Source organism: Mastigoproctus giganteus, chromosome 11 (genome assembly GCF_048544385.1).
Source record: "Mastigoproctus giganteus isolate SK-2022 chromosome 11, ASM4854438v1, whole genome shotgun sequence".
Lineage (NCBI taxonomy): Eukaryota > Metazoa > Arthropoda > Arachnida > Uropygi > Thelyphonidae > Mastigoproctus > Mastigoproctus giganteus.
In genome coordinates this window covers 172,121,701-172,149,035 of record NC_143585.1, presented here as the reverse complement: position 1 = coordinate 172,149,035, position 27,335 = coordinate 172,121,701, and the positions used below count along the sequence as shown (strand labels likewise).

The following is a 27,335-nucleotide window of genomic DNA, read 5'->3' as shown; positions in this document are numbered from 1 at the left end:
GGGTTTAAGGCTTTGAAAGGATTGAGCAAGCTCAGTGCTGACGGCATTCTTCCTCTTGCTGAGCCATAACATTAGCAGAGGCATATGATGCCTCTGCTAATATTAAGGCAAAAAATATATATATCCCATTTCACACATCCATTTTCTCTAAAAGTTTATCCATTCTTCCTTGAATTTATATTAGCTATCAACTTTCACAGTGACAGATGGAAACCTGTTCCAGCAATCAACTACCCGCTGGCTAAAGGCAAATTTCTGCCCATCTGTTCTACAACTGTCTTTCCTCAATAGGAATTTATGTCCCCTCAGGTTTATAATCTTAGTCAGAGGAAGAATCCCATCATATTGAGGTGTATAAGACCTTGATCGGGTTGAGCCTGCTCCGATCATGGTCTTATACACCTCCGATACAGTTCAATCAGATCACCTCGCACAGATGCTGTAATTTGCAGAACTTAAGCCTTTCTTGGTAAGAGGACCTCTTTGTTCCCCTCACCAATGCTGTTGCCCTTCTCTATACTCACTCTAGCAAGTTTACATGCTTCCTAAAACCAAATACGGAGGATGCGGAAAGGTCAGGGAATGACCACCGCATATCCCGGAGCAATATGGCCTTAGTTGCTAATGCTCCTAAAAACCAAACAACTAAAAGCTTCCTAAAATGAGTCACACCTGCATACAGTACTCAAGGCACAGCCTGACCATAGCCTTTTCTGTATGGTCAGACCATGCCTTGAGTACTGTATGCAGGTGTGGAGGACTCAAGGCACAGCCTGACCATTGCCTTATACAAAGGGATAATTGCCTCCTTATCCCTACTATCAAAATTCATGTATATAAATGACAAGACCCCATGACAAACTCTGGCAGCCTGTCTGAACTGCCAGAATAACTTCATATCTGACTGCACAATTACCCCTAGGTCTTTTTTTATTCTCTACCACCCAGAGTGTATTACTGCAGAGTCTATACGTTTCTCAGTGGTTACTTGTACCCATATGCAGTTCTTTGCATTTGTCAACGTTAAACTTCAATTACCACTTCTCAGCCCATCTGCCCAACTTTCTAGATCCTGTTGTAGTAGCGTACTGTCATTATTGTCATTTACAACCCTGCAGCCCTTTATAACATCTGCAAACTTCGACATTAAGCCTGATGTATACCTTCATCAGTATCATTGATAAATAGGCAAAACAACAATGGGCCCAACACGAACTCTTGGGGGAACACCACTAATAGCATTAATCCATAAAGAGCAGTGTCCATTAATTACTACTCTCTGTCTTCTTCCACTCAATCAATTTTTCATCCATTGTAGCAACTTGTCCTTACTGTCATACTGCTCCAATTATTATAGTAGTCTTCCATGTGCAACAGTATCAAAAGCTTTCCTGAAATTCAAGTATATGATATCAAAATTATTTTTTGCATCCAGTTCCTTTTTGACCACATCATAGTATCCAATCAAATTGGTCAGACAAGACACTTCCCCTTAACAAACCCATGCTGTGTCTGAATTATTGCTGCAGTCTTGTCTAGATGATCCTGCAATGCATCTTTAACCAGTCACTCCATTATTTTACCCGGAACAGAAGTTAAACTAACTGGTCTGTAATTACTCATGTCACCTTTCAATCCCCCTTTGTGAATTGAGGACACATTTGCACATCTCTAGTTCGTGGGGACTTCCCCCAAGTCCAAGGATGCTTTCATAATTATGGCTAAGGATTTGCTTACTTCCTTTACCGCCTTTTTTAATATAACTGGATAGATCCCATCCACCCAGCTGCCTTTTTTATGTTTAACTTTAACAATTATTCCTCCTTTTTGCTCTCAGTTATTACAAAATCATTAAGCTCCCTGTTAGAGTTTAATAAGCTTCTGTTCTCCACTTCCCTGCAGAATTCCTCATGTGTGAATGTAGATGCAAAATACTCATTCAGTTTGTAAGCTATCTGAGCAGGATCATCGATATCAAGTGGATCAACATGATAATTTTTGAAAATTACAAGAGTATCCTCAATATTTCTTCATAGGATAACTTCTATCCTCAACTCTCCAGGCTCGATTAAAATGATTTAAGAATGATTTAAAAATGCATAAAAACTTCTTTAAAATTATGAAAAATTATTAAATGTGTTCAACACTCTCAAAACATGAATGATCCGACAGCCCAGGATCATAGTCGAAAGCCCCAACCCAACCCCAGATTCATCAAACCCTCCATGAATCCATGATTGACTGAAAACATTTGTCAGATACTTAAAATAGACATTGATAAAATAAATCATAAAATAAAATCTATTTAATGGAAGTTCGACAATGACAATAAATTGCGAAACTTTCCTTCCTCAAGGGGACCAAGCTTTTTGACCTCCGTTGTGTTCACAGGTCGGAATACAAGTGAGTATGTGCGTTCATTCCCCACAATATTTATAGGAGATTACTTGTTAGTATGCATGCATATAAAAGTCCATGAATCTGAAATAAGAAATAGGCATCATATATTGATCAAGTTGTTATGTAGTCTCACTTCTAAGGTTGCCACAATTAGTAGTTTTTTGTGATTAAGTTGTATGTTTAAAATCTTAGCCTCATTGAACAGGAGAGCATGATACTTATTTCTGGAATGGAAAGAAAATTCTGAGTCTAACGTTTTAAACATACAACACAATTACACAAAATTACTAATTGTGATAACCTTAGAAATGAGACTACATAATAACTCGATCAACATACGAAGTCCGTTTCTTATTTCGAATTCATGGACTTTTACACACATGCATGCTAACGAGTAATCTCCTATTAATATTGTGGAATGAACATACATCGTGCATTTGTATTCCGACCTGTGAACCGACGGAAGTCGAAAAGATTAGTCGCCTTAAGGAGGGAAAGTTTCATAATTTATTGTTATGATCGTGGTTTTATTTAGATTTTTTTTCATGATTGCCGACTGGGTAGGTAAAGTGTCTGCCTGGCAACCCAAAGGTCGTGGGTTCGATTCCTGCCTCGGGCTGGATATCATGATGGTGCCAAACCAACCGGTTGGTTGGATATCCCAGCCACGATACACGAAGGAAGCAAGAAAAAACTGGTTCCTTCGTGTATTGATCACATCATACGAAATAAATAAATTTCATGATTTATTTTATCAACATCTATTTTTAAATATCTGACATAATGTTTTCAGTCACTGATGGATTCATGGAGGGTTTGATGAAACTGGGGTCAGGTTGCGGCTTTCGACTGTGATCCTGGGGCTTTGGATCGTTCATGTTCTGAGAATGTAAACATTAGCATTAGCATTAGTAGAGGCATATGATGCAAGAAAGCAAGCTTATTCAGCATCAGCCAAAAAAAAAAAAAACCCCTCTCCCATTTCACCCCTCCGTTCGTTCGAAATACCTGTCCAGTTGAGCTTTAAATTTGTTTAGGCTATCAACTTCAACAACAAGTGATGGAAGTCGGTTCCACCAACCAACCACCCGCTGGCCAAAGGCAAATTTCCGCACATCTATCCGACATCCGTCCTTCCTCAATTTGAATCTATGCCCTCTGAGGTGATTATTCTGAGAAAGATGAAGAATCCCATTGGCATTGAGCATGCTCAAACCATTCAAAGCCTTATACACCTCTATCAGATCACCTCTCCGGTGCCTAGTCTCCAGACTCTGTAATTTGCAAAACTTAAGCCTTTCTTCGTAAGAGCAACCCTTTGTTCCATTTACTAATCTTGTTGCCCTTCTCTGTACCCGTTCCAGCAGCTCTACATCCTTCTTGAAATGAGGCCTCCAGACCTGTATACAGTACTCAAGATGTGGCCTAACCATTGCCTTATACAAGGGAATAATCACCTCCTTATCCCTGCTAGAAAAATTCCTGTATATCATTGACAAGACACCATGAGCTACTCTTGCAGCTCGTCTGCACTGCTCAGAGAACTTCATATCTGCCTGCACAATTACCCCCAGATCCTTTTCATTCTCCACCACTGTCAGTGTAGTACCGCAGAGTTGATACATTGCTCTGGGGTTACTGTTACCCATATGTAGTACTTTACATTTGTCAATGTTAAACTTCATTTGCCACCTCTCAGCCCATCTGTTCAACCTTTCCAGATCCTGTTGCAGCAGCGTAGCGTCAGTAGTGTCCTTAACGACCCTGCCAACCTTTGTATCATCTGCAAACTTAGACATTAAACTTGATATCCCATCATCAATATCATTCATAAACACCGAAAACAACAATGGACCCAACACTGAACCTTGAGGAACTCCACTAATAACATTAGTCCACGTTGAGCAGTGTCCATTGATTACCACTCTCTGTCTTCTGCCACTCAACCATCCCCTTATCCATAGCAGCAATTTGCCTCCAATGCCACACTGCTCCAATTTGTGCAGCAGTCTTCCATGTGCAACAGTATCAAAAGCCTTTCTAAGATCCAAATATATAATATCAAAGTTATTCCCTGCATCCAGTTCTTTTGTGACTAGATCATAGTATCCAATCAAATTGGTCAGGCAAGACCTGCCCTTAACAAAACCATGCTGCGTCTGAGCTATAACTGAATTCTTGTCTAGATGATCCTGCAGTACTTCTTTAACCAGTGCCTCCATTAATTTACCTGGAACAGAAGTTAAACTAACAGGTCTATAATTACTTGTGTCAGCCTTTGATCCTCCTTTGTGAATTGGGGTTACATTTGCACATCTCCAGTCTATGGGTACCTCCCCTGAGTCCAAAGAAGCTCTCATAATTATGGCTAGGGGTTTGCATACTTCCTTTGCTGCCTCCTTTAATATAACTGGATAGATCCCATCCACCCCAGGTGCCTTTTTTATGTTTATCCTCAACAATCTCTCCTCCACTTTCCTCTCAGTTATTACAAAATCATCCAGCTCACTGCCAATGTTTACTTTACCTACATCATTCTCCTTCCTGAATAACTCCTCATGCGTGAATGTAGATGCAAAATACTCGTTTAGATTGTTAGCCACCTGAGCAGGATCCTCAACTGTTGAACCATCAATAAATGTTGAACACATTTAATAATTTTATAGAAGATTCTATGCGTTTTTAAATCATTTTAATTAGGCCTGGAGAATTGAGTATAGAAGTTATCCTATGAAGAAATATTGAGGTAATTCTTTTGTAATTTTCAAATATTACCAAAGCATAGGATAGATTAAGCCTTAGCTGCTCTTAGCTTTATAGAGTTGATATAAGTAAAGAAGTATTTGCTGTTTTTTTTTTTTTTTTTTTTTTTTTTTTGCATCCTTTGCCAAAGGTTTCTCATAATCTGCCTTCGCTTGCCTAACTTCTTTTTTGACTTGATTACAGATTAGCTTTTATCTATCATAGGCTTCTGTGTCGCCCGATAATTTATGTGCATCGCATGCATTTTTCTTCTCTTCCACAAGTCTCATTAATTCTGACAGCTGACATTCATTTAGGCCTAAACCTTGAACAGTACATAAACCTTACAAATGAGAGGTCATAAATTCCAATTGAGGAAGGATGTTTGTTGGATAGATGTGCAGAAGTTTGCCTTCTAATAGTGGGTAGTTAATTGTTGGAACAAACTTCCATCCATTTTGTGAAAGTGGGTAGTTAGAAAAAATTAAAGAACTAGACAAACTATTGGAGGGGATGGATGGGTGATGTAGGATTCTTTATTTATTTATTATTATTTATTTATTTATTTTTTTTTTTTGGCTGATTCTTTAAAAGCTTGCTTTCTTGCTTAATTTACCACTTCTAATACTAATATATCTCTATACAATAAAATATCATTTTAGTGAACATCATTATAACAGAATGATTAGTTTAATCAATGTTTCTTTTTGTCCCATCTCCCTGAAACATTTAACAAATTAGCTCTATAATGAAAATCTCATTTTAGTGAAGATTAAAATGAAATTTTATTTGATTTTTTTAATGAAAATTGTTTCCAACTGAAAATATTAAAATAACAAAATTTTTGTTTAGTTATAATTAATATGTATGATATTAACAATGCACAATTGCATGCTAACCATGTGTTAGCGTGCCTCTGATATTGACAGTATGCTTCACGTTGTGCCTCCTAACAGCAATTGCACCAGCATGAAAAGTATTAGTAGTGGCAAATAATGAAAGAATACAAGCTTATACAGCATCAGCCAAAAAAAAAAAAAAAAACCCATTTCACCCTTCTATTCTCTATACATTCTCTATCGTTCATTGTATCATCACCTATCCATTATAGATAGAAGCTTAGTTGAAGTGTGCATATTTCATTATTAATTTTTTTTTGTTTTTCTTTTATTTTGGATTTTATTTCTTTATTGTATTTTGTTTAACTGCTGGAAATATAAAATTCTTTTTATTTTATTCATTTTTGTATCACCTGCACAATGGACATAAAAAAGAAACAGAAGTTTTCCCCTAGAAAAATACTTGAAGAAATAGACAGAGGAATGAGAAAAGGCACAATGTTGCAAAAAAGTACTGTACAATTCATCAAAACTGTCTTCATTTCTCGAGGAGAGAGAAAAAATTAGGAAAAATGTAAATTTTGGTGCCACTGGATCACAAAGAAAAAAAATTCTTACCATTGTCACTGAAGAATTAGGCAAAGCTGTTTATGATTAGTTTATAGAGTTCTGACCAAAAAATCCTGCTTAATGGCAAATGTTATATGGAAACTTTTTGATTTTTTTTGGCATGTTTATTTGGCTTTGAGGAATTTAAAAAACAGTACAGGTTGGGTTCATAGATACAAAATATCTCGAAATAGATAGCATAAGCTTAATATAGTATAGTATAGTACATAATATTGTCAATTAATCAGATAATTAATCTTGTTGAACTTCATTGCCAATTAAATTGTACTTTTAACTATACATATAACGACTTGGGTTACGTAACATAAATAATTAGTAAAAAATAAATAATTAATACTTAACTTGATATGGAAGTTATATAAAGGGATTTCGTAGATAACACTCGATACTGAAACATAAATATAGCATTATAACTGTGTTGGGATATAAGTTTAGGGTTTTAATTTTGTACTGAAATTGAAAATTTATTGAAATTAAATCGAAATCATGACTCAGACCAGAGCAGTAAAGAAAAAGGCTCAGGCTAATGGGAGTGCTGTGGCTCAGGGAAGAACTGATGAGGATATTTGCCCTCTGAATCACAGCCTATTAAATGTACTACTTGCTTGATGTTTGTGGAGCAGTCGGGTACGGGACATGATACTGCTATTGGGGAATGTCTTGTGTGTGTGCGCGATGCAAGGAGTGTAAGGAAATCAGGAAACAACTCAGTGTTGTTATGGGCCTATATGAGAGCTTGAGGACAGGGTGGATACCCTCCAAGGATTAAAAGTGAGGGACTCATCAAGCTCTCAGCTGCCCACACCAATGCCCGAGCTTGCACTTGGTCATCACACAACACAACGGCAGCCCCCAAGGCAGAATGCACTGGTCCCAAAGGAACTAGTAGTTGTTGGTGACTCTATTGTTAGGGAAACGGGAAACATGCTTTGTAAAAAGGATAGGTGGAACAGGACCAGGGTATATCTGCCAGGGGCAAAGGTTGACGTTGTAGAGCGGATATCATCTTTCAAGGGCACAAAAGGTGATATAGTTGTACACGTTGGCATTAATGATATTAAGAGTAGGAGACCTGTGGAATTACTTAACAAGTACAGGTCACTGTTGAAAAAAAGCCGTGAATTAGGGTTGAATTTGAAAGTATCTGCAATTCTGCCCAGACACGATAGGAGGGAGTATATGATGAGAGCCCTGTCGATCAATTCGGCCCTGGAAAGATTGTGCAAGGCTCAAGGGGTAGAATTTTTTTCAGCCTGGTCTTTACTTGTTAACAGGAGAGACTGCTTCTACAGGGATGGGATACACTTAAATAGAAAGGGTGCAAGAATGTTTGCTGATGCTATCGAGGTAGGTGATCGCAAAACTGCTAGATTGGGGGGGATACAAGGACTAATAGATGAACAGTAGCCACTGGCAGAGGTGAAAGTGATTCTTGCACTGCTTCTATTGGAATGAGCTGCAGCCTGGAAAATAAGATGCAGGATATTTTAGAGACTGCTGGGAATCATTGGGGTACAAATAAACACATGGGTTGTGTTAGGGTAGCCAAGAAAAAGAACAGGTGCATGTATACTTGCGTGTACACCAATGCTAGGAGTTTAGTAAATAAATTTGATGAATTTGAGGTATTGCTCAAAACATCAACGGCAGATATTGTGGGGATTTCAGAGACGTGGTATCACACAGATATAAGGAATACAGAACTGGAATTTGGGGAGTACAATGTCTACAGAAAGCATAGACAGGATAGGAAGGGAGGAGGGGTTATGCTATTAGTTAAGAAATACATAAAATCCAAGGAAGCGAAGCCAGTCGACATTGCTGGACAGTGCAGTGTCAAGTCAGTTTGGTGTGACATAAGCATTGGCAGCTCAAAATTGAGAGTAGGAGTGTGCTATAGGCCTAATGACTCTGATGAGTATAATAAGAAACTGTACAGGGAAATAGAATGGTCCAGTAAATCAGAGAGTCTTATAATGGGGGATTTTAATTTCCCAGATATTGACTGGAATTTGGGAGCTGGTCACTCACACACTAGCAAGGCTTTTGTGGATTTATTGGATGATTGTTTTCTACATCAGCATGTTCGGGAGGCAACTAGAGGGAGTAATACTCTTGATTTGATTATCAGTAGTGATTCTTCATGCATTAAGAATCTGCAGGTAAATGAACCACTAGGTGGCAGTGATCACAGTGTGCTGAAGTGGGATTTACTCAAAGAGGTAACTACCATTAGGGGTAAAGGGAACTACGATGGACTGAGAGAGTATTTAAATTCTATACAGTTAGACCAACTGATGATGTTACCAACAGCAAATTCAAAATGGGAAGCATTCAAAGAACTTATCTTGGAAGCCACTAGGCTTTACATACCAACTAAGAAATATTGTTCAAGGTTTAGGCCTAAGTGGATGTCAGATGAACTAATGAGACATATAGCAGAGAAGAAAAATGCATGGGATACATTCAAATTAACACGTGACACAGAAGCCTATGATAGATACAAGTTGATCTGTAACCAAGTTACAAAGGAGGTTAGGCAGGCGAAAGCAGATTACGAGAAATCTTTGGCAAGGGATGCAAAGAAAAACAGCAAAGAGTTCTTTACTTATGTAAACTCTAGAAGGAAGAGGATGAATCAGATTGGTCCACTTGATATCAGTGGGTCAACTGTTGATGATCCTGCTCAGGTAGCTAACAAACTAAATGAATATTTTGCATCGACATTCATACGTGAGGAGTTATTCACCGAGGGGAATACCAGAGGTGTATTCAACTCTGGTAGTAAGCTGGAGAATCTTGGAATAACTGAGAGTAAAGTGGAGGAGAAAGTGTTGAAGATAAATACAAGAAAGGCACCTGGGGTGGATGGGATCTATCCAGTTATATTAAAGGAGGCAGCAAAGGAAGTAAGCAAACCCTTAGCCATAATTATGAGAGCTTCCTTGGACTCAGGGGAAGTACCCATGGACTGGAGATGTGCAAATGTGACCCCAATTCACACAGGAGGATCAAAGGGCGACACAAGTAATTATAGACCTGTTAGATTAACTTCTGTTCCCTGAAAATTAATGGAGGCACTGGTTAAAGAAGCACTGCAGGATCATCTAGACAAGACTTCATTTATAGCTCAGACACAGCATGGTTTTGTAAAGGGGAAGTCTTGCCTGACCAATTTGATTGGATACTATGATGCGGTCACAAAAGAACTGGATGCAGGGAATAACTTTGATATTATATACTTGCATCTTAGAAAGGCTTTTGATGCTGTTGCACATGGAAGACTGCTGCACAAATTGGAGCAGTGTGGCATTGGAGGCAAATTGCTGCTGTGGATAAAGGGGTGGTTGAGAGGGAGAAGACAGAGAGTGGTAATCAATGGACACTGCTCATCGTGGACTAATGTTATTAATGGAGTCCCTCAGGGTTCAGTATTGGGTCCTTTATTGTTTTCTGTATTTATAAATGATATTGATGATCATATATCAAGCTTAATGTCCAAGTTTGCAGACGATACGAAGGTTGGCAGGGTTGTCAAGGACACTACTGACACTATGCTACTGCAACAGGATCTGGAAAGGTTGAACAGGTGGGCTGAGAGGTGGCAAATGAAGTTTAACATTGACAAATGTAAAGTTCTACATATGGGAAACAGCAACCCCAGAGCAACGTATCAATTCTGTGGTACTACACTGACAGTGGTAGAGAATGAAAGGGACCTGGGGTGGTTGTGCCGGCAGATATGAAGTTTTCTCTGCAGTGCAGACGGGCTGCAAGAGTAGCTCATGGTGTATTGTCGATGATATATAGGAATTTTTCTAGCAGGGATAAGGAGGTGATTATTCCCTTGTATAAGGTAATGGTCAGGCCACACCTAGAGTACTGTATACATGTCTGGAGGCCTCATTTCAAGAAGGATGTAAAGATGCTGGAATGAGTAGAGAGAAGGGCAACAAGATTAGTGAATGGAACACCGGGTGCTCTTACGAAGAAAGGCTTAAGTTTTGCAAATTACAGTGTCTGGGGACTAGGCACCGGTGAGGTGATCTGATAGAGGTGTATAAAGCCTTAAATGGTTTGAGCATGCTCAATGCTGATGGGATTCTTCCTTTTGCTCAGAATAATCACCTGAGAGGGCATTCAAATTGGGGAAAGATAGATGTAGGATAGATGTGAGGAAATTTGCCTTTAGCCAGCGATTGGGTGGTTGGTTGGTGGAACAGACTTCCATTCCTTGTCGTGGAAGTTGATAGCCTAAATATGTTTAAGGCTCAGCTGGACAGGTATTTCGAACGAGCAGAGGGGTGAAGTGGAAGTGGGTATTTTTTATTTATTTATTTATTTATTTTTTGGCTGATGCTGCATAAGCTTGCTTTGTTGCATCAAATGCCTCTACTAATGCTAATGCTAATAAATTTCAAGAACACTGCAGTGTCCTCTACAGAAATGTGGAGCTGAAAGGAAGGCAACTCCAGTTTACAGTGGGGCATGCCCATGCCCCACTGTAAATGCCCATGCCCCCCCCCCCCCCCTGTCTTCAGCCTTCACCCCACTCTATCTGACAGCAATGTGAACATGCCCCAGACAATCTAAAATCACCAATCTAAATTAATTTTGCCAAACATTTTGGACTTTTAGCACTTCCCGCGACACGTATGTGATATTTTTATTTATTTATTTATTTTTTTTTTTTTTTTTAGGTCCTAGCCACTGAAATCTCAGGAAATTAGGTGGCAGGACCTTCCAGAGTGAACTATATACTAGTGAGTACTTGTTCTGCCTCCCCGGGGCGAAAGTGGGACAACATCGGGCCTCAGTAGGGGTCTGGCGGCTAAATGACCAGACGAAGAACGGTACAAGGCATTTACACATATACAAAGTCCATACACTTTTAAATCTCTGGCTTTTCCAGTCAGCTGGTTCACCCACAATGTAAACTATGCAGAGATGGGGGAAACCCCTGGTGCCGCTTGATCCTAAACACACTTTACACTTTATAGAAATGTGTGTGGATAGGAAAGTTATACACCTAATTCTGTTTTTACACGATAGATTCGTTCCTGAAAAATACATGTAAAAAAAATTCGTGTAAAAAAAAAGACATTGTATTTATGGAAGAAACGAAGATTGGTTCCGGATCTAAAAAATCACTAAAAATAATTTAAAAAAAAAACACATAAAAGTATTCGTTTTAAGCTTATTATTTTATTTCAACAAAATACACATGTAATAATATGTAATGAAAATGTATTAAAGTAAATTTGTATGCATATGAAACGAAAAAAATTCTTCATGAACAAAAAAAATCTGTTTTACACATAACAAGATTTTATTAACTTTCACTTTCTGATAATAAACGGTGCATAAATTTGTGTACCACTGGAATATTACTAGAAATGTAGTGGATATCGTCTTCTTCCTCTATTAATGAAATTCTTTCTGTGATCTCTTGAGCAAAATCAGCACGAGTCTCCTCTGGTGCTGATGTTTCACCGGTTTTACGAACGAATTCAGTTATTAATCGTTGTGTTCGTGTTTTGGTTAGGCCATTATATAATTCTCTGTAAGAAGCTGTCAGTTACTTCAGTTCACTTTGAAACTTCCCAGCGCATTCCTCATTAGGGTCATGTTTGACAAAATGATTACCTAATTTTCTGGCCAGTTCCAGACCTTCTTTTATTAAATCTACATTTAGAACAGCATCATTTTCTTCATTATCACTACGTTCTGTGGGATAAGGCGTCCCAAGGACAACCTCTAATATTTCATCTTCGCTTAGGGCTTTGTCAGTTAACAATTCATCAATGTCTTCAAATGATAGATCATCGAATCCTTCTCCACCAATTTTGTGTGCCTTTGTAATGATGTTGGAAATTCTGTCGTATTAGGGATGATGGGATCTTTGATTTTTACACATTGTGGCCAAACCGCTTTCCAACATGCATTTAAAGTTGCTGGTTTTAATTCAATTAATGCTAATCCAACTTGATTGATACACTCCATAATTGAGAATTTCTTCCACACATCAATGACTGTTAGTGTTTCATCATTCAGTTTGTCCAAAACATGTTGGAACGTTCGTTTTACGTAGTATGTTTTAATTGTCGCAATTATACCTTGGTCTAGCGGTTGTATCAAAGATGTAGTATTAGGTGGCTGAAATAAAATTTGTACGTTTGGGTTTTCCAAGACAGGATGGCCGGGTGCATTGTCAAGAATCAGAAGAACTTTAAATTTGAGACCTTTCAAATTCATATAACGTCTGACTTCTGGGACGAAACATTTGTTGTTATTTGTTGTTGTTATTTGGTTTTTTAGGAGCATTAGCAACTAAGGCCATATTGCTCCGGTGCGGTGGTCATTCCCTGACCTTTCCGCATGTTCCGTATTTGGTGGTGACGGGCTCGAACCCCGGTCTAATCAAGAAGGGTGTGCTACGCACTGCTGCTCCTTCCCACCTGGCTACGGAGGCGCCTACGAAACATTTGTTGAACCATTCTGTAAAAACAGTAGTGGTCACCCAGGCCTTCTGTTTGCCCTCCAGTGAACAGGCAGTTTATTGATATCTACACCTTTCATTGAACGTGGGTTTAGGGCTCGATTTACCAGCAGTGGTTCAACATACGATCTCCTGAAGCGTTGGAGGAAAATAATAAGGTCACACGATCCTTAGCTACATTAAAACCACCAGCAGTTTTCTGCGATTTGGCTACATACATTCTGTTTGGCATTCGTTTCCAGAAGAAATCAGTTTCATCTTCATTCCACACTTGATCAGGAGTGTATCTTCCATCTTCAATAATTTTTGCAAGTTCCTGCGGGAATACTTTAGCAGCCGATTCATCTGCAGATGCAGTTTCACCTTTAATTTTTATATTATGAAGAACATTCCTTTTAGGAAACCCTGTCATCCAACCTGTACTCGCAGAAAATTCATACCTCCTGTTTAACTGAGATGAAGTGCTTGGCACCTTTTCTTTAATCTGTCTGTAAATTCTTAGTGCTGTTTGCTTGATGGCATTTCTATCTACTGGTACTCTTTTTTGTGACTGATCTTCTATCCATATTACAAGGGCCTTTTCCATTTTTTCCTTGACAATATCGCTTGTATATGATGATGAATTAACACTTACTTTTGTTCCAGAACATACCGACTTCCTAATTACAGCTTCATTTTACTTAATAGTTCTTACGGTAGCTTCATGTACACCAAAATGCTTTCCTACAGACATAGCCCCTTGTCCAGTTGCAAGACGATCTAAAATTTGAATTTTATGTTCCAAAGAAATCGCTTTCCTTTTCATTTTGGTAATAGGCGAATTATTCGACATTATATAAGGGCTACCAAAAAATATCTCAGTTATAATTAATAAAAAAAGTATGAAAAATTTGTAAACTTACAATTTATTGACTATCTGCAAAATTAATAAATTTATATGTGCACAAATTTCACTAAAGATTCTTTCACTTTGAAATAGAGCTTACTGTTACATGTCTTTCGAAGATACAATGCACAAATACCGTAGATGTGCACCAAATTCAATAAAAACGTTGATGATTCATAGATACCTAGACGTACACATTGGTAAGCAAAAGCACACATTTCAAAATGCATACACTAGCTGTTATCCAATCTATTGGTGCATGTAATATAGAAATAATACTAATATGCCACAAATAAAAAAAATTTTTCTTAGAAATCAGGCAAAAAAAAATTCATAGAAATCGTGTTAAATCAAAATGACTCGCGTAAAAAGTGAATGAAATATTTATTTTGAATTTGTGTTAAATCAAATTCGTGTAAAAAAAGTTTGTGCAAAAACAGAATTAGGTGTACTTCAATAAAAGCTGCATGCAATACCATGGAGAGAAGAGCACTTCAACAACATAATCAAAGTGTATTTTCCAATTTCCTACGAAGTTGTGACAGAGTGGTTCCCATTAGTTATTAGAAAATACAAAATCCAGAGGTATTTAAAAAAATGTTCATCGTTTTCCTTGTGAGTACCAAAACAATTCAAAAATACACTGCCCTACCATTTATATTCAGACACCTGCCTTTAGACAAAAAAAAAAGAACTTGTATTGTGTCATTTAATATTTTGTGCTGAAGCCTTTTGCTTTTATAATGGCCTTCAATCTTTGCGGCATACTCTCAACCAGCTTTTTATAAATGTCAGGTGATATGTTCCTCCATTCATTCTTCAGCCTTGTTCTTTGGTCGACCTTGACGTGCACGTACCCGATGATCCAATACATCCCAGAGATGCTTGATAGGGTCCACAGATCAGGACTCTGGGCTGGCCAATCCAACTTTTCCACACCCATGTTCTCTAACAAGATACCTTCAAGATACCTCGTTGAAGTTAGACTTGAGCATGTGAGAAAGAATTAAAACAAAAGAAGGTATAAAAGTTGATAATGCTCTAAAAACACAACTGATTTGATAATTCATTTTTAAGTTATTTGAACAAGTAGTGCATGGGTTGAAGGCCGAGAAGACAAAACATATTTGTCAACTTTAGTCTTGAAATTCTGTAGATTGTAGTTTTTGGGAAATGCATGTGAAGGCAGGTTGTTCCAGAGAACAAAAGGGAGGAAAAGGAAATGTTTGAAGGAAAATATGCATAAAAAATTTAAAAAAAAAATATATATATAATAATAATAAAACATACACAACAGGGTAGCACACAATTAGAATACTAATGGCAGTAAATGGACTTCACTTTTTAAGATTTCTTCCTTCATCAGTTACTATTCTAGAGTATGCACAAGAAGGATTCCAAATGTTTAGAGAGTTCAGTGAGTTATAACATTGAGTATATTCTAATCTTCAATTTCAATTTTGGATATTGCTATGGTTTCCTTAATTTGCAGTTTGTAATCATCTAGCAGTTTTATTAAAATTTGTTGATATTCAATTGTAGTTTGTGGGCTGTGAACAAGACATGCAATGATAACTTGTTGCCACTAACATTATATAACCTGTAATTGTGGCATTAAGTCAGATCATAGTTACAGACAGTTTCTGTAACATTAGTGGCACTGAGTTACCATCACATTTCTTTCTCACAGTCCACAAACTACAATTGAATATCAACAGAATTTTAATGAAACTGCCAGATGATTACAGACTATGTATTATGCTAGCCCTAATAATGCCTACATTTGAAAGTGAAAATTCGCTAATACAGTAGAACCCGGATAAGAAATTCCCACATAATACGTTTTCACCTTTATTAGACTTAGTTTCTTAAGTCCCAATTTCAACTCTGTATGTTGTACTGTATTATTTTCCCCGTTAAAACTTTTCTCGCATAAACATTTTGTGATAAAGAATACACAGTGTGTTATTATAATGATGTTTTTCCACTTAATACGTTTTTAAATATAGAAATTATTTGTTTTTAACATTAAAAAATATTAAACAATTTAAACATTTGGTAATCGAACAAGTTAGAGTGCCAAGCATCATTTTAGTTCAAAGCAAACCACCGAAGTAGGTGAAATGGCATTGTTTCTGTTATATCTCATATTCTGAATGCCTTCACAATGAGTTGCCCTGATAATGCACTACCCCCAATAAGCAACACTTCGCCAATGGAGAAGACTAATGTTACTTATTCTCGCCGGATACAACTCAGCTGGTGGGGTGGTGGTATCTGCCGAAAATCCATTGGTAAAGTGTTGTATTCAAGAATCTATTGTTGAAGTGTTGCTTATTTGAGGTAGTTCAATATCAGTGCAACTCATTGTGAAGGCATTTACAATATGAGATATAACAGAAACAATGCCATTGGCAATTACTACAAACTAAAATTATGCTTGGTACTGACTTGTTTGATTAGTGAATTTTTGTAGTCTGACGCTTTCAGTGCTAAAACATTTTTAGTAGAAACATTTTGATATAATGCAAGTGACATATTACAATTGTTTTCATCGATATCCATAATTGGATGCATAGACAAAGCTAAGCGTTAAGTTCTGATGGTTGTGAACAGTTCAGAATTACCTAGTGGATTGTTGCTCTGTCTTATTGTAATTGTGACCTTTTAAGGTGTGTTGAAACTCTAAAGGAGCTCATTCTTCCAACTTGGTAATGAGTTTAATGAACAGATTGTTAAGCAATTAGAAATCCTCAGTTTAAAAATGTTTCCCATCGGTACAGTAAAATATTTATAAATTTTGAAATAGTACTTAAAAATGATCTTTAACTTATGTATATGTATATTTTCATTTTTATTTGTGTAGTTAATACTTTTTACCCTTAGATCATTTTTTGTTCTAAGAAGTTCTAAACCTTCAGTCCCTTATAAAACTTCTTATACGGGTTCCACTGTATTTGGAATTTTTCATAACATTTGTTTAATTCCAACAATTTTGGATTAGAATCCAGTTTGTGTTTTAATGTTATAATATCCACTTGCCATTATTATTTTTTGTGGCTTATTCTCAATTTTTATTTTTATTTTGACATACATCTTCCTTCTATATTTTAACTAACGATCTCATCAGAAATGCATTTCCAGAATGAGGACGAAATTTTCATGATTATAAATGATTCTAGAACCAGGGGCCATAATTTCAAATTACAGGAGGAGATGTTTATACTGGATTGCAGAATTTTTATTTTAGCCAGCGAGTTATAAATTACTGGAATAAGTTACCTACATGAGTGGTAGAGCCTGAAAGTTTGGTGAAATTCAAAAGTCAGCTGGGTAATTACGTATGGGAGGAGGGAAATGCGTAGTTTGTCTATTTCCTTTTCTCTTATTGATTATTATTATATTTTAAATTTTCTTCTTCTTCTTCTTCTTATTATTATTATTATTATTACTCTTATATTATTTCTCCCTGACTGGGGGTTCTACCTCATGGTGGGTATTACTACCAAGTACACGGGGTGGTTGTTGTTATGTCTGGTGTTACTGTTCGCTGAGGAACTCTCTGACTATCCTACAGGTGTTCAGGATTGCGACTTTTTGGAGTTCCTTGTAGGTGTTCACTGGGAGACCTATTGCTACTAGGCTGTTATGTAGGGTCTTTGGCACCATACCTGTGGTTGACACGATGATCAGGTTGGTTGTTACTTGTTGCATATACCACATCTCTTTGATCTCCTGTCTTAGGTTCGCATACTTCCTGATTTTTTTTCCCCATGGGTTTTCTGCATGTTGCCAGTGTTGGGTACCACTATGTCAATCAGATAGGTAATCTTTTCCTTCTTGTCCACAAGGGTTATGTCCGGTCAGTTGTGCGGGATTGTCCTATCCGTTATTATGGCGCAGTGCCAGTATAGCTTGTGGGTTGGGGTCTCCAGTACTGCCCGGGGTTTGTACTTGTAGTATGGTACACTTTCTTCGACCAACTGGTATTTCCTTGCTAGCTTCTGATGTATTATTATTATTATTTTTATTATTTAATATTAGCTATATGGTGCAAGGAAGCCTGAGGCTTATGCTGCACCAGCCAAAAAAAAAAATTCCCAAGTTACCCTGAGAGAGAGAGAGAGAGAGAGAGAGAGAGAGAGAGACAAAAGTAGAAGGGAATCACCAAGAAAGAGAAGAATGATGATATCCAGCTCGGGAACCTGAGTGTGCCAAGCCCATATTCACCAAATGTGAGCCCCCGGGGTTTATCCTGGCTACCTGGTCATGTCTATGAGTGTACTCAGTCTGGTTGATCACCTTGCATCCCGTGGTGATGTGTTGGATCGTTTCTGAGGCCAGGTGACATTCCGGGCTCCTTTACAATGTATTTTCTATAGTTCCTGGTGTTGATTACCTGGTCTTGGATGGTGAGCATGAATATTTCAGTCTTGGGGAAGAGCATCGCACTTGTGAGCCATGCATTAGAAGCAATTTTATCTATGTGATCTTGATGGAGATCATTATAGTGTCTGCCATGGAGTGTCTGCCCATCTTACTAGCTTTGTTTGAACCTCCTGGATGAGGGTGAACTCCTAGCTTACGTTGAGTAGGGTATACCGCTTGTCTATCTTTCTTATGGCCTGGTGGAGTGCTGCTGTGTGCTTCTGGAAGTAATCCTTCAGGTTAATCCTTCATTGAGTAACATTATCTTCTGTTACTCAATGGGATCTATCAGACCCCCTTCCTCTTTCTTTCAGGGCAATTGTCAGTCTCTCCACTGCTGATTTCAGATGATCCTGGCAGCTCTTTGTCCTCATTGTCCTTGTCTTTCTCTTGATATCCTCCAGCTCGGTATTAGTCCAATCTATGACCCCCTAAGGAGTATGACCCACTGAGACTGCATAGGTGTTTAACTGTGTTCCCTCCATTCAGCTGCCTTCTGAGTCTCTGATGGTATTTTTTGGTCATGCAGGCCTTAATTTCCTTGTGCTGTAACTGCTGAGCTTGCATCATACCCAAGTATTTGTAGGTCTCTCCCTCTGCCATAGCTTCGATCTCTTTACCACTTTGCAGCTGGTAGTTTCGGTTGACTAATTTTCCCTGGTGTAATCCGTGGGTCTTACATTTGTTTAGACCAAATTCCATCCTAATATCATTGCTGAATTCTTTAGTGATCTGGAGTAGTTGCTGAAGGTGCGTCTCTGTTCCCGCATAGAGCTTGATGTCATCCATATACATCAGGTGGGTGCGGGGTGTACAGGTTATTATTATTATTTTTTTTTTCCCTTCTTCTTCTTCTTCTTATTATTATTATTATTATTATTTTTTTTTTTTTAATTTCTTCTTATTATTATTGTTTTATTTTAAGCCATAGGCTTCCTTGCACCATGTGGCCATTACTAAAACTAATGAGTGATATCTTCTTAATAAATTACCAGATTTTATCCCTTTTATTTAAATTGTTTCTCATATGCAAATGTATACAAATATAGTGGTGAGTTACCATTATAGATGCTTTGCTGTTCATTTAGTATTAATCATACAGTAAATGCAAGCCCTTGAGCTGTAATTAATAGTATGCCTGAAATACAAATCTGCTTTTGCCTGCTGCAACTATGTTACATAAATATGATATATTTCTGTTATAACATGTTTAATATAATGTTTTTATTGTTGAAAATGTATTTGTAATTGATATTTTGTTATGTTTATGAGATTTGCTTATTGTAGCTAAGATGTAAAAGTTCATAAAAATGACATATTCATCCATACAATTGCTCATGTTTTTTAGCATTATTTGTGTTGTGGCAAACGGAAACTTCCTCCTCTACAGTTAAGTTTTTCAGATGAAGTAGTAACATCCATTAAAGAAGAAAGTAAAATTTACATGAAAACCATGACCGAATTGGCAGCTCAGCATAAAAAATTAATAGAGCATAAAAGAGCACAAGACTTGGAAAATCAGAATGCATTAAACATTGAAGCTGTCATGGATAGAAATGAAAATTTAGCAAAAATACAAAGTAAGTACCATATTCATGAAATTCCTTACTGTCTTTTTATAAATATTATTGTTTTATAATCTTTTTTTTTTTTTTTTTTGTTTTTTTTTTGCTTCTTTAATATCTTCATTACTTAATTAAACCTAGATTGCTAAGTCTTTGTTTTTACTAGATGCAGAACCATGTGAGCAGACACTCCAATATTCTTGGAACCATTCTGTTTTTAATCATAATTTCCTGCTGCCCCCAAATAATTTTTGGGAATTCTGTTGTATCCAAATTTTCATGTAAAGATCCTGTTTTTGAACTAATTATACAATGTTAAAATTAATCATATATAATTTTGTTAATTAATCATGGCAATTAAAATAATCGTTATAAATTGCAACACATATTTTGATCGAATATAGTCTAGGATGTTGTGCTATGTTATGTTAATAAAGCCTGAATACGAAATTGTGTTGTACATAAATAATGAAGCAAGCAGAAGATGCTATTATAATTATTGATAAAAAAATATATATTCTATTTTCTCTCAATTATATAAAATGGATGTGGTTACAAAGGAATGGGATGCAAAAAATAATTTTTATATCATATACTTGGATTTCAGGATAGTTTTTGACACTGTTGCAAAGGGAAGACTACTGTACAAATTGGAGCAGAATGATAATTAAGGGTAAGTTTCTACAATGGATAAAATGGTGGTTGAGTGGGAGAAGACAGAGGGTGGTAATCAATGGATGCTGTTCTTCATGGACTAATGTTATTAGTGGAGTCCCAGAGGGTTCAGCATTGGGCCCATTGTTGTTTTGTATATTTATCAATGATATTAATGAAGGTATATCAGGCTTATTGTTGAAGTTTGTAGATGATACAAAGGTTGGCAGGGTTGTTAATGACAGTGTGCTACTGCAACAGGATCTAGAAGATTTGGGCAGATGGGCTGAGAAGTGGCAATTAAACTTGGTCATGTTAAAGTTTAACATTGACAAATGCAAAGTACTGCATATGGGTAGAAGTAACCCCAGAGGAACGTTCCGACTGTGTGGTGCTACACTTAGGGTGGTAGAAAATGAAAAAGATCTGGGCATAATTGTGCAGTCAGATATAAAATTTTCTGAGAAATGCACACAGGCTTCAAGAGCAGGTCATGGGGTTTTGTCAATGAGATACAGAAATTTTGCTAGCGGGGAAAAGGAGGTGATTATCCCTTTGTATTTGGCAATGTTCGGGCCATGCCTTAAGTACTGCTAAAGGTCTGGAGGCCTCATTTTAGGAAGGATGTAGATTTATTTGAGCGTGTACAGAGAAGGGTAAGAAAATTGGTGAAGGGAATGAAGGGATCCTCTTACCAAGATAGGCTTAAGTTCTGCAAATTGCAGTGGCTGGAGACTAGGCACCTGCAGGGTGATCTGATTGCGGTGTATAAGGCCTTGAATGGTTTGGATTCTGATGGGATTCTTCCAGTTGCTCAGATTACAATCCTAAGGGGCCATAAATTCAAATTGAGGAAAGACAGTTGTAGAATAGATGTGCTGAAATTTACCTTTAGCCAGCAGGTGGTTAAATGCTGAAACAAACTTCCATCTATCGTTGTGGAAGTTGATTGCTTAAATAAATTCAAGGAGGAACTGGACAAACTTTTAGAGGGAATGGTTGTGTGAATTTTTTTATTATTTTAATTTTTTTTTAAATTTATTTTTATTATTATGTATATATATTTTGGCTGATGCTACATAAGCTCATACTCTTACTTTCTTGCATCACATGCCTCTATTACTATGAATATGGCTATGTCTTTGTATAAATGAGTTTCCCAAATACAAAATACTTGAGAAGGCTCCATCTATATTCTTTAACGACCATCTCGAAACCACCATTGAGTTTTCATCACCTCATCACCTTGTAATTACTGGGTGTGCAGTAGCAGATCTAATTACTACAAGCACCACTGGTGTGAAGTTATAACAATGCCTGGATGCAAAGGACACAGAAAAACTATTATTTTGTTATCCCCTCTGAGCTGATGTCTGGATATAGTGTTCTCCTTGGTGATAACACAGCTTGTTCATATCCAGTCACTTATTTTGACATTAAAAACATTTTTACTGGCGTTATTCTAAAAATTTTGTAATATAAAAAAAAAAAAAAAAAAAACATCATGTGAAAAAGTTGTTATGAGCCTATATGAGAGCTTGAAGGACGGGGTGGATGCCCTTGAAGGAACTAAATTGAGGGGCCCATCAAGCTCTCAGCTGCCCACATCAACGCCACAGCTTGCACTTGGTCATCACGCAACACAGCGGCAACCCCCCAAGGCAGAATCCAATGGTCCCACAGAAACTAGTAGTTGTTGGTGACTCTATTGTCAGGGAAACGGGGAACATGCTTTGTAAAAAGGATAGATGGCACAGGACCAGAGTATGCCTGCCAGGGGCAAAGGTTGATGAGGTTGTAGAGTGGATATCATCTTTTAAGGGCACAAAAGATATCATTAATACACGATGGCACTAATGATATTAAAAGTAGGAGACCAGCAGAATTACTTAAAAAGTACAGGTCACTGTTGAAAAAAAGCTGTGAATTAGGGTTGAATTTAAAAGTGTCTGCAATTCTGCCCAGACACGATAGGAGGGAGTATATGATGAGAGCCTTGTTGATCAATTCGGCCGTTGAAAGATTGTGCAAGGCTCAAGGGGTAGAATTTTTTTCAGACTGGTCCGTACTTGTTAACAGGACTGCTTCTACAGGGATGGGATACACTTAAATAGAAAGGGTGCAAGAATATTTGCTGATGCTATCGAGGCAGTGTTAGGTGAGTCGGAAAACTGCTAGCTTGGGGGGGGATACTAGGAATAATAGATTAACAGTAGCCACTGGCAGAGGTGAAAGTGATTCTTGCACTGCTTCTATTGGAATGAGCAGAAGCCTGGAAAACAAGATGCAGGATATTTCAGAGACTGCTGGGAGTCATTGCAGTACAAGTAAACACATGGGTTTTGTGAGGGTAGCTAAGAATAGGAACAGGTGCATGTATACTTGCGTGTACACCAATGCTAGGAATATGGTAAATGAACCCATGTTTAGTCTCTAGAGATAAGTTCCAGTCAACCCTTCCCTATCTCTTCCATCATGCTGTATGATTGATGACTTTTGAGGTCATGATGAACATCGTGGCGAGATCCAATATTCCTAACATTTCGAGGGTACAGCTCTAAAACGGTGTTCGCAGGCCGGTCGCTAGTTAGTACACCGGACTGAACCCATTGTAACTCTCTAGGAGGCTTCCGGATCAGGTAGTGTATAATCTTCCTACCTCTACTCTCCCAGATAGTGACTGGAGGGAGTCCGAGTAGTGTGTATGCGGGGGAGCATTGTCGAGGCCATGTTATGTCAAGGATGTGGGTATATTCTTGCCATGTGTACACCATATCCAAAAATTTCATTACTTCATACAGCATGTCCCACCCACTTTTTGTTACTATTGAATACACAATGATTTGTGAAACTAATAGAGCAAGCTTATCTGCGAAATGATCTAAACCTCCCAAGCACTTCCTAATTCATTTCACAAATATACATGGTCTCAAATCTAATCTCAATGATATCAATTTCCACTTGCAGTCTGCCAAACCCCATGTACTTTTTCTGAGAGAATCTCAGTTATCGGTTGATTCAACTACTCCTCATCTCAGTTGCCCAAATTATTCGCTGTATGATTCCTTTCGCCCCAAAGGTGGTACTTGTGCATATGTCTGTTCTGATATTCCCTGTCAAAGACTTGGCAATTTGGAATCTCCTCTCTTTGATCTTCTCTGGCTTAAAATCTCTCTACCTCATTGTGTCAAATTCATCTGTTGTCTCTACCGTTCTCCCAACTCCACTATTCACTTGGAGCTCTTTGACTTCCTCTCTTTGCAACTTGACTTTGACTCCAATCCAACTTTCCTCACAGTGAGGTAATTTTCCTTGGTGATTTTAATGTTCACAACTCCAGCTGGCTTCCGTTTTCTAGTCACACTGACACAGCTGGTCGAGATGCTGAGGCTTTTGCAATTACTAATGACCTTGCACAGATTGTTCATTTACCTACAAGAATACCGGACAATCCTAATCATACAGCCAATGCGCTTGATCTTTTTCTCACAAACAACCATTCTAAGTACGCGGTCCAAGTGAGAGGTCCTTTAGGCACTTCAGATCACAACTTGGTAATTGTCTCTTCTCCAATGGAACCTTCATCTCATGGCTATTCCGAACCTCTTGTTGTTTGGCATTACAACAATGCAAAATGGGATGACCTGTGAGACTTCTCTTCTTCTTTTCCTTGGTCGGATTACTGTTTCAAAACTTCTGATGTCAACGTTTGCTCAGATCGTGTCAGTGAAATTATTCTTGCAGGAATGGAATCCTTTATCCCACACTCCACTTTAAAATCTCGTCCTTTATCTAAACCTTGGTTTTCCAATAAATGTGGTAAGGCTGTTCAAGAGAAGAATGTTGCATATCATAATTGGCTTGTTTCTAATTCTCCAGTTTCATTTTCTGCGTACACCAAAGCTCGCAACAATTGTAAAGCAGATATTAATCAATCAAAACTAGAGTTTGAACAGGCTAAGAATAGAAAACTTGTTTCTTGCCCTAATGGCAGCCGAACATTCTGGTCTCTTGCCAAAGCTATTGGCCGCAACTTTTGCCCATCTCTGCTCCAACCTCTGTCCAAACCAGATGGTTCTGTTGTCACTTCAGCCAAGGATAAAGCTGACTTGCTAGCATCCCATTTTTCTTCCAACTCATGTATTAATGATCTTGGGAAACAATTCCCACCATTCCTATCACGCTCCATTCAATGCCCCCTGTGGTCTTCCGTCAAAAGGATGTCAGAAGGATTTCGACGAATCTTGATGCTAAGAAAACTCCATGTCCCAATGGTATTTCTCCACTTGTTCTCATAACCTGTGCTCCTCAACTTACTCCTATTCCTTGCAGCCTTTCTTCACTTTCTTATTCCAAAGGTGTTTTTCCTTTTGCTTGGAAATTTGCTCATATCCAGCCAGTTCCTAAAAAGGGTGATAAATCCCTCCCATCCAATTATCAACCCATTGCAATTCCTGCTACTCTTTCTAAAGTAATAGAGAAATCAATTAACCCCCAACTCTTAAACTACCTAGACACCTTCCTTCTGATCAACGATAGCCAGTATGGATTCCGTCAGTGTTGTCAATCCATTGGTGATATTCTGGCTTATGTTACCCATTTATGGACTAATTCAATGGAAAGGTTGGGTGAAACACAAGTAGTTGCTCTTGACATCTCAAAGGCTTTTGTGTTTGGCATAAAGGTCTTCCAAACAAGCTTCCATGTTATGGTTTGCCAACTGGTTTTAGTAATTGGTTATCCAGTTTTCTCTCTGATCACTCACTGAGGGCGATCGTAGATGGCTCTCTGTCTTCTAACTTCCCCACTAATGCCGGTGTACCCCAAGGTTCAGTTCTTTCCCCCACTCTTTTCCTCTTGTATATTAATGACCTTCTTCCATTGACTGGAAATCCTATCCATAGTTTTGCCGATGATAGCACATTGCATTCCAATTTCCATTTTGAGAAACCTTGTCCTGCTCAATCACCTTCAACTTCTCGAAAATCTGCTACCAATTCCTTAAATGCTGATCTTCAGGTAATTCTCTAGTGGGGCAAAGACAACTTAGTTGATTTCAATCCTTCTAAAACTCAGTCTTGTCTTATGTCTTGCAAAAAAGGCTTCTTCTGCTCTTATGCTTATCTTTGGTGACACTCCGATTTCTAGGCAAAATGATATATCTCTTTTGGATATTACCCTGACTTCTAATCTCTCTTGGCACAAGCACATTACAAATATTGCTTCCTCTGTATCTAAAAAACTTGGTTTTCTCTTTCGCTCTTGGCGTTTCTTTTCTTCCAAACAGCTGCTCACTCTGTATAAATCGAAAATCCGCCCTGCCATGGAATATTGTTCCCACATCTGCTGTGGTGCCCCAGAAACCTCTCTCAGGCTGCTTGATTCCATTCAGAAGAGGGCAGTTAGGCAAATTAATGATTCATCTTTAACAAAGACTCTCCACTCGCTGTTTCATAGATGTACTGTTTCTGCTGCATGCTCTTCTACAGATACTTCCGTGGGCACTGTTCTTCTGAATTGGCTTCTATAATTCCCGCTCTCTCTTTCAAAACAGTCCGACCACGTGCCGCCATCAGCCAACATCCAATTACTGTCCAACTCCAAACTCACAGAACCAACTTTTCATCTTCCTCGTTTATTCATTCAACTGCCGTTTTCTGGAACAACCTTCCTTCATACATATTTCCTGAAAATGACAGTCTACAGAAGTTCAAGTCCAATGTCAAAAAATAACTTCTTTCATCTTCTCAACCTCCAACCCAAGCACGGTACTAAGTACTATAGGCTTTAATTCCTCTCATGTTTTCGGTTGACATAAAAAAAAAATAATAAATAAATAAATAAAAATAAATTTGATGAATTTGAGGTATTGCTCAAAGCATCAAAGGCGGATATTGTTGGGATAACAGAGACGTGGTGTCCCACAGATATAACGAATGCAGAACTGGAGTTTGGGGATATCGATGGTTCAACACTTGATATTGATGGTTCAACCCTTAGCCATAATTATGAGAGCTTCCTTGGACTCAGGGGAGGTACCCACAGACTGGAGATGTGCAAATGTGACCCCAATTCACAAAGGAGGATCAAAGGCTAACACAAGTAATAATAGACCTGTGAGTTTAATTTCTGTTCCAGGAAAATTAATGGAGGCACTAGTTAAAGAAGCGCTGCCGGATCATTTAGACAAGACTTCAGTTATAGCTCGGACACAGCATGGTTTTGTTAAGGGAAAGTCTTGCCTGACCAATTTGATTGGATACTATGATGCAGTCACATAGGAACTGAATGCAGGGAACAATTTTGATATTATATACTTGGATCTTAGAAAGGCTTTTGATACTGTTGCACATGGAAGACTGCTGCACAAATTGGAGCTGTGTGACATTGGAGGCAAATTGCTGCTGTGGATAAAGGGGTGGCTGAGGGGGAGAAGACAGAAAGTGGTAATCAATGGACACTGCTCGTCGTGGACTAATGTTATTAGTGGAGTCCCTCAGGGCTCAGTGTTGGGTCCATTATTGTTTTCTGTATTTATAAATGATATTGATGATGGTATATCAAGCTTAATGTCAAAGTTTGCAGACGAGACAAAGGTAGGCAGGGTTGTCAAGGACACTACTGACACTATGCTTCTGCAACAGGATCTGGAAAGGTTGAGCAGATGGGCTGAGAGGTGGCAAATGAAGTTT

At 38.0% G+C, this 27,335-nt stretch overlaps 1 protein-coding gene across 1 annotated transcript in view; it reads left to right on the top strand.

Moving 5' to 3' along the window:
- Window positions 1-27,335, top strand: part of Grip163 (gamma-tubulin complex component 6) — a 916,232-nt gene that overhangs the window by 448,170 nt on the left and 440,727 nt on the right. The window contains exon 18 of the mRNA XM_090384619.1: window positions 19,773-20,004. Within this exon, the coding sequence (XP_090240745.1) occupies window positions 19,773-20,004 (232 nt within the window). The remainder of the gene's footprint in view (window positions 1-19,772; window positions 20,005-27,335) is intronic.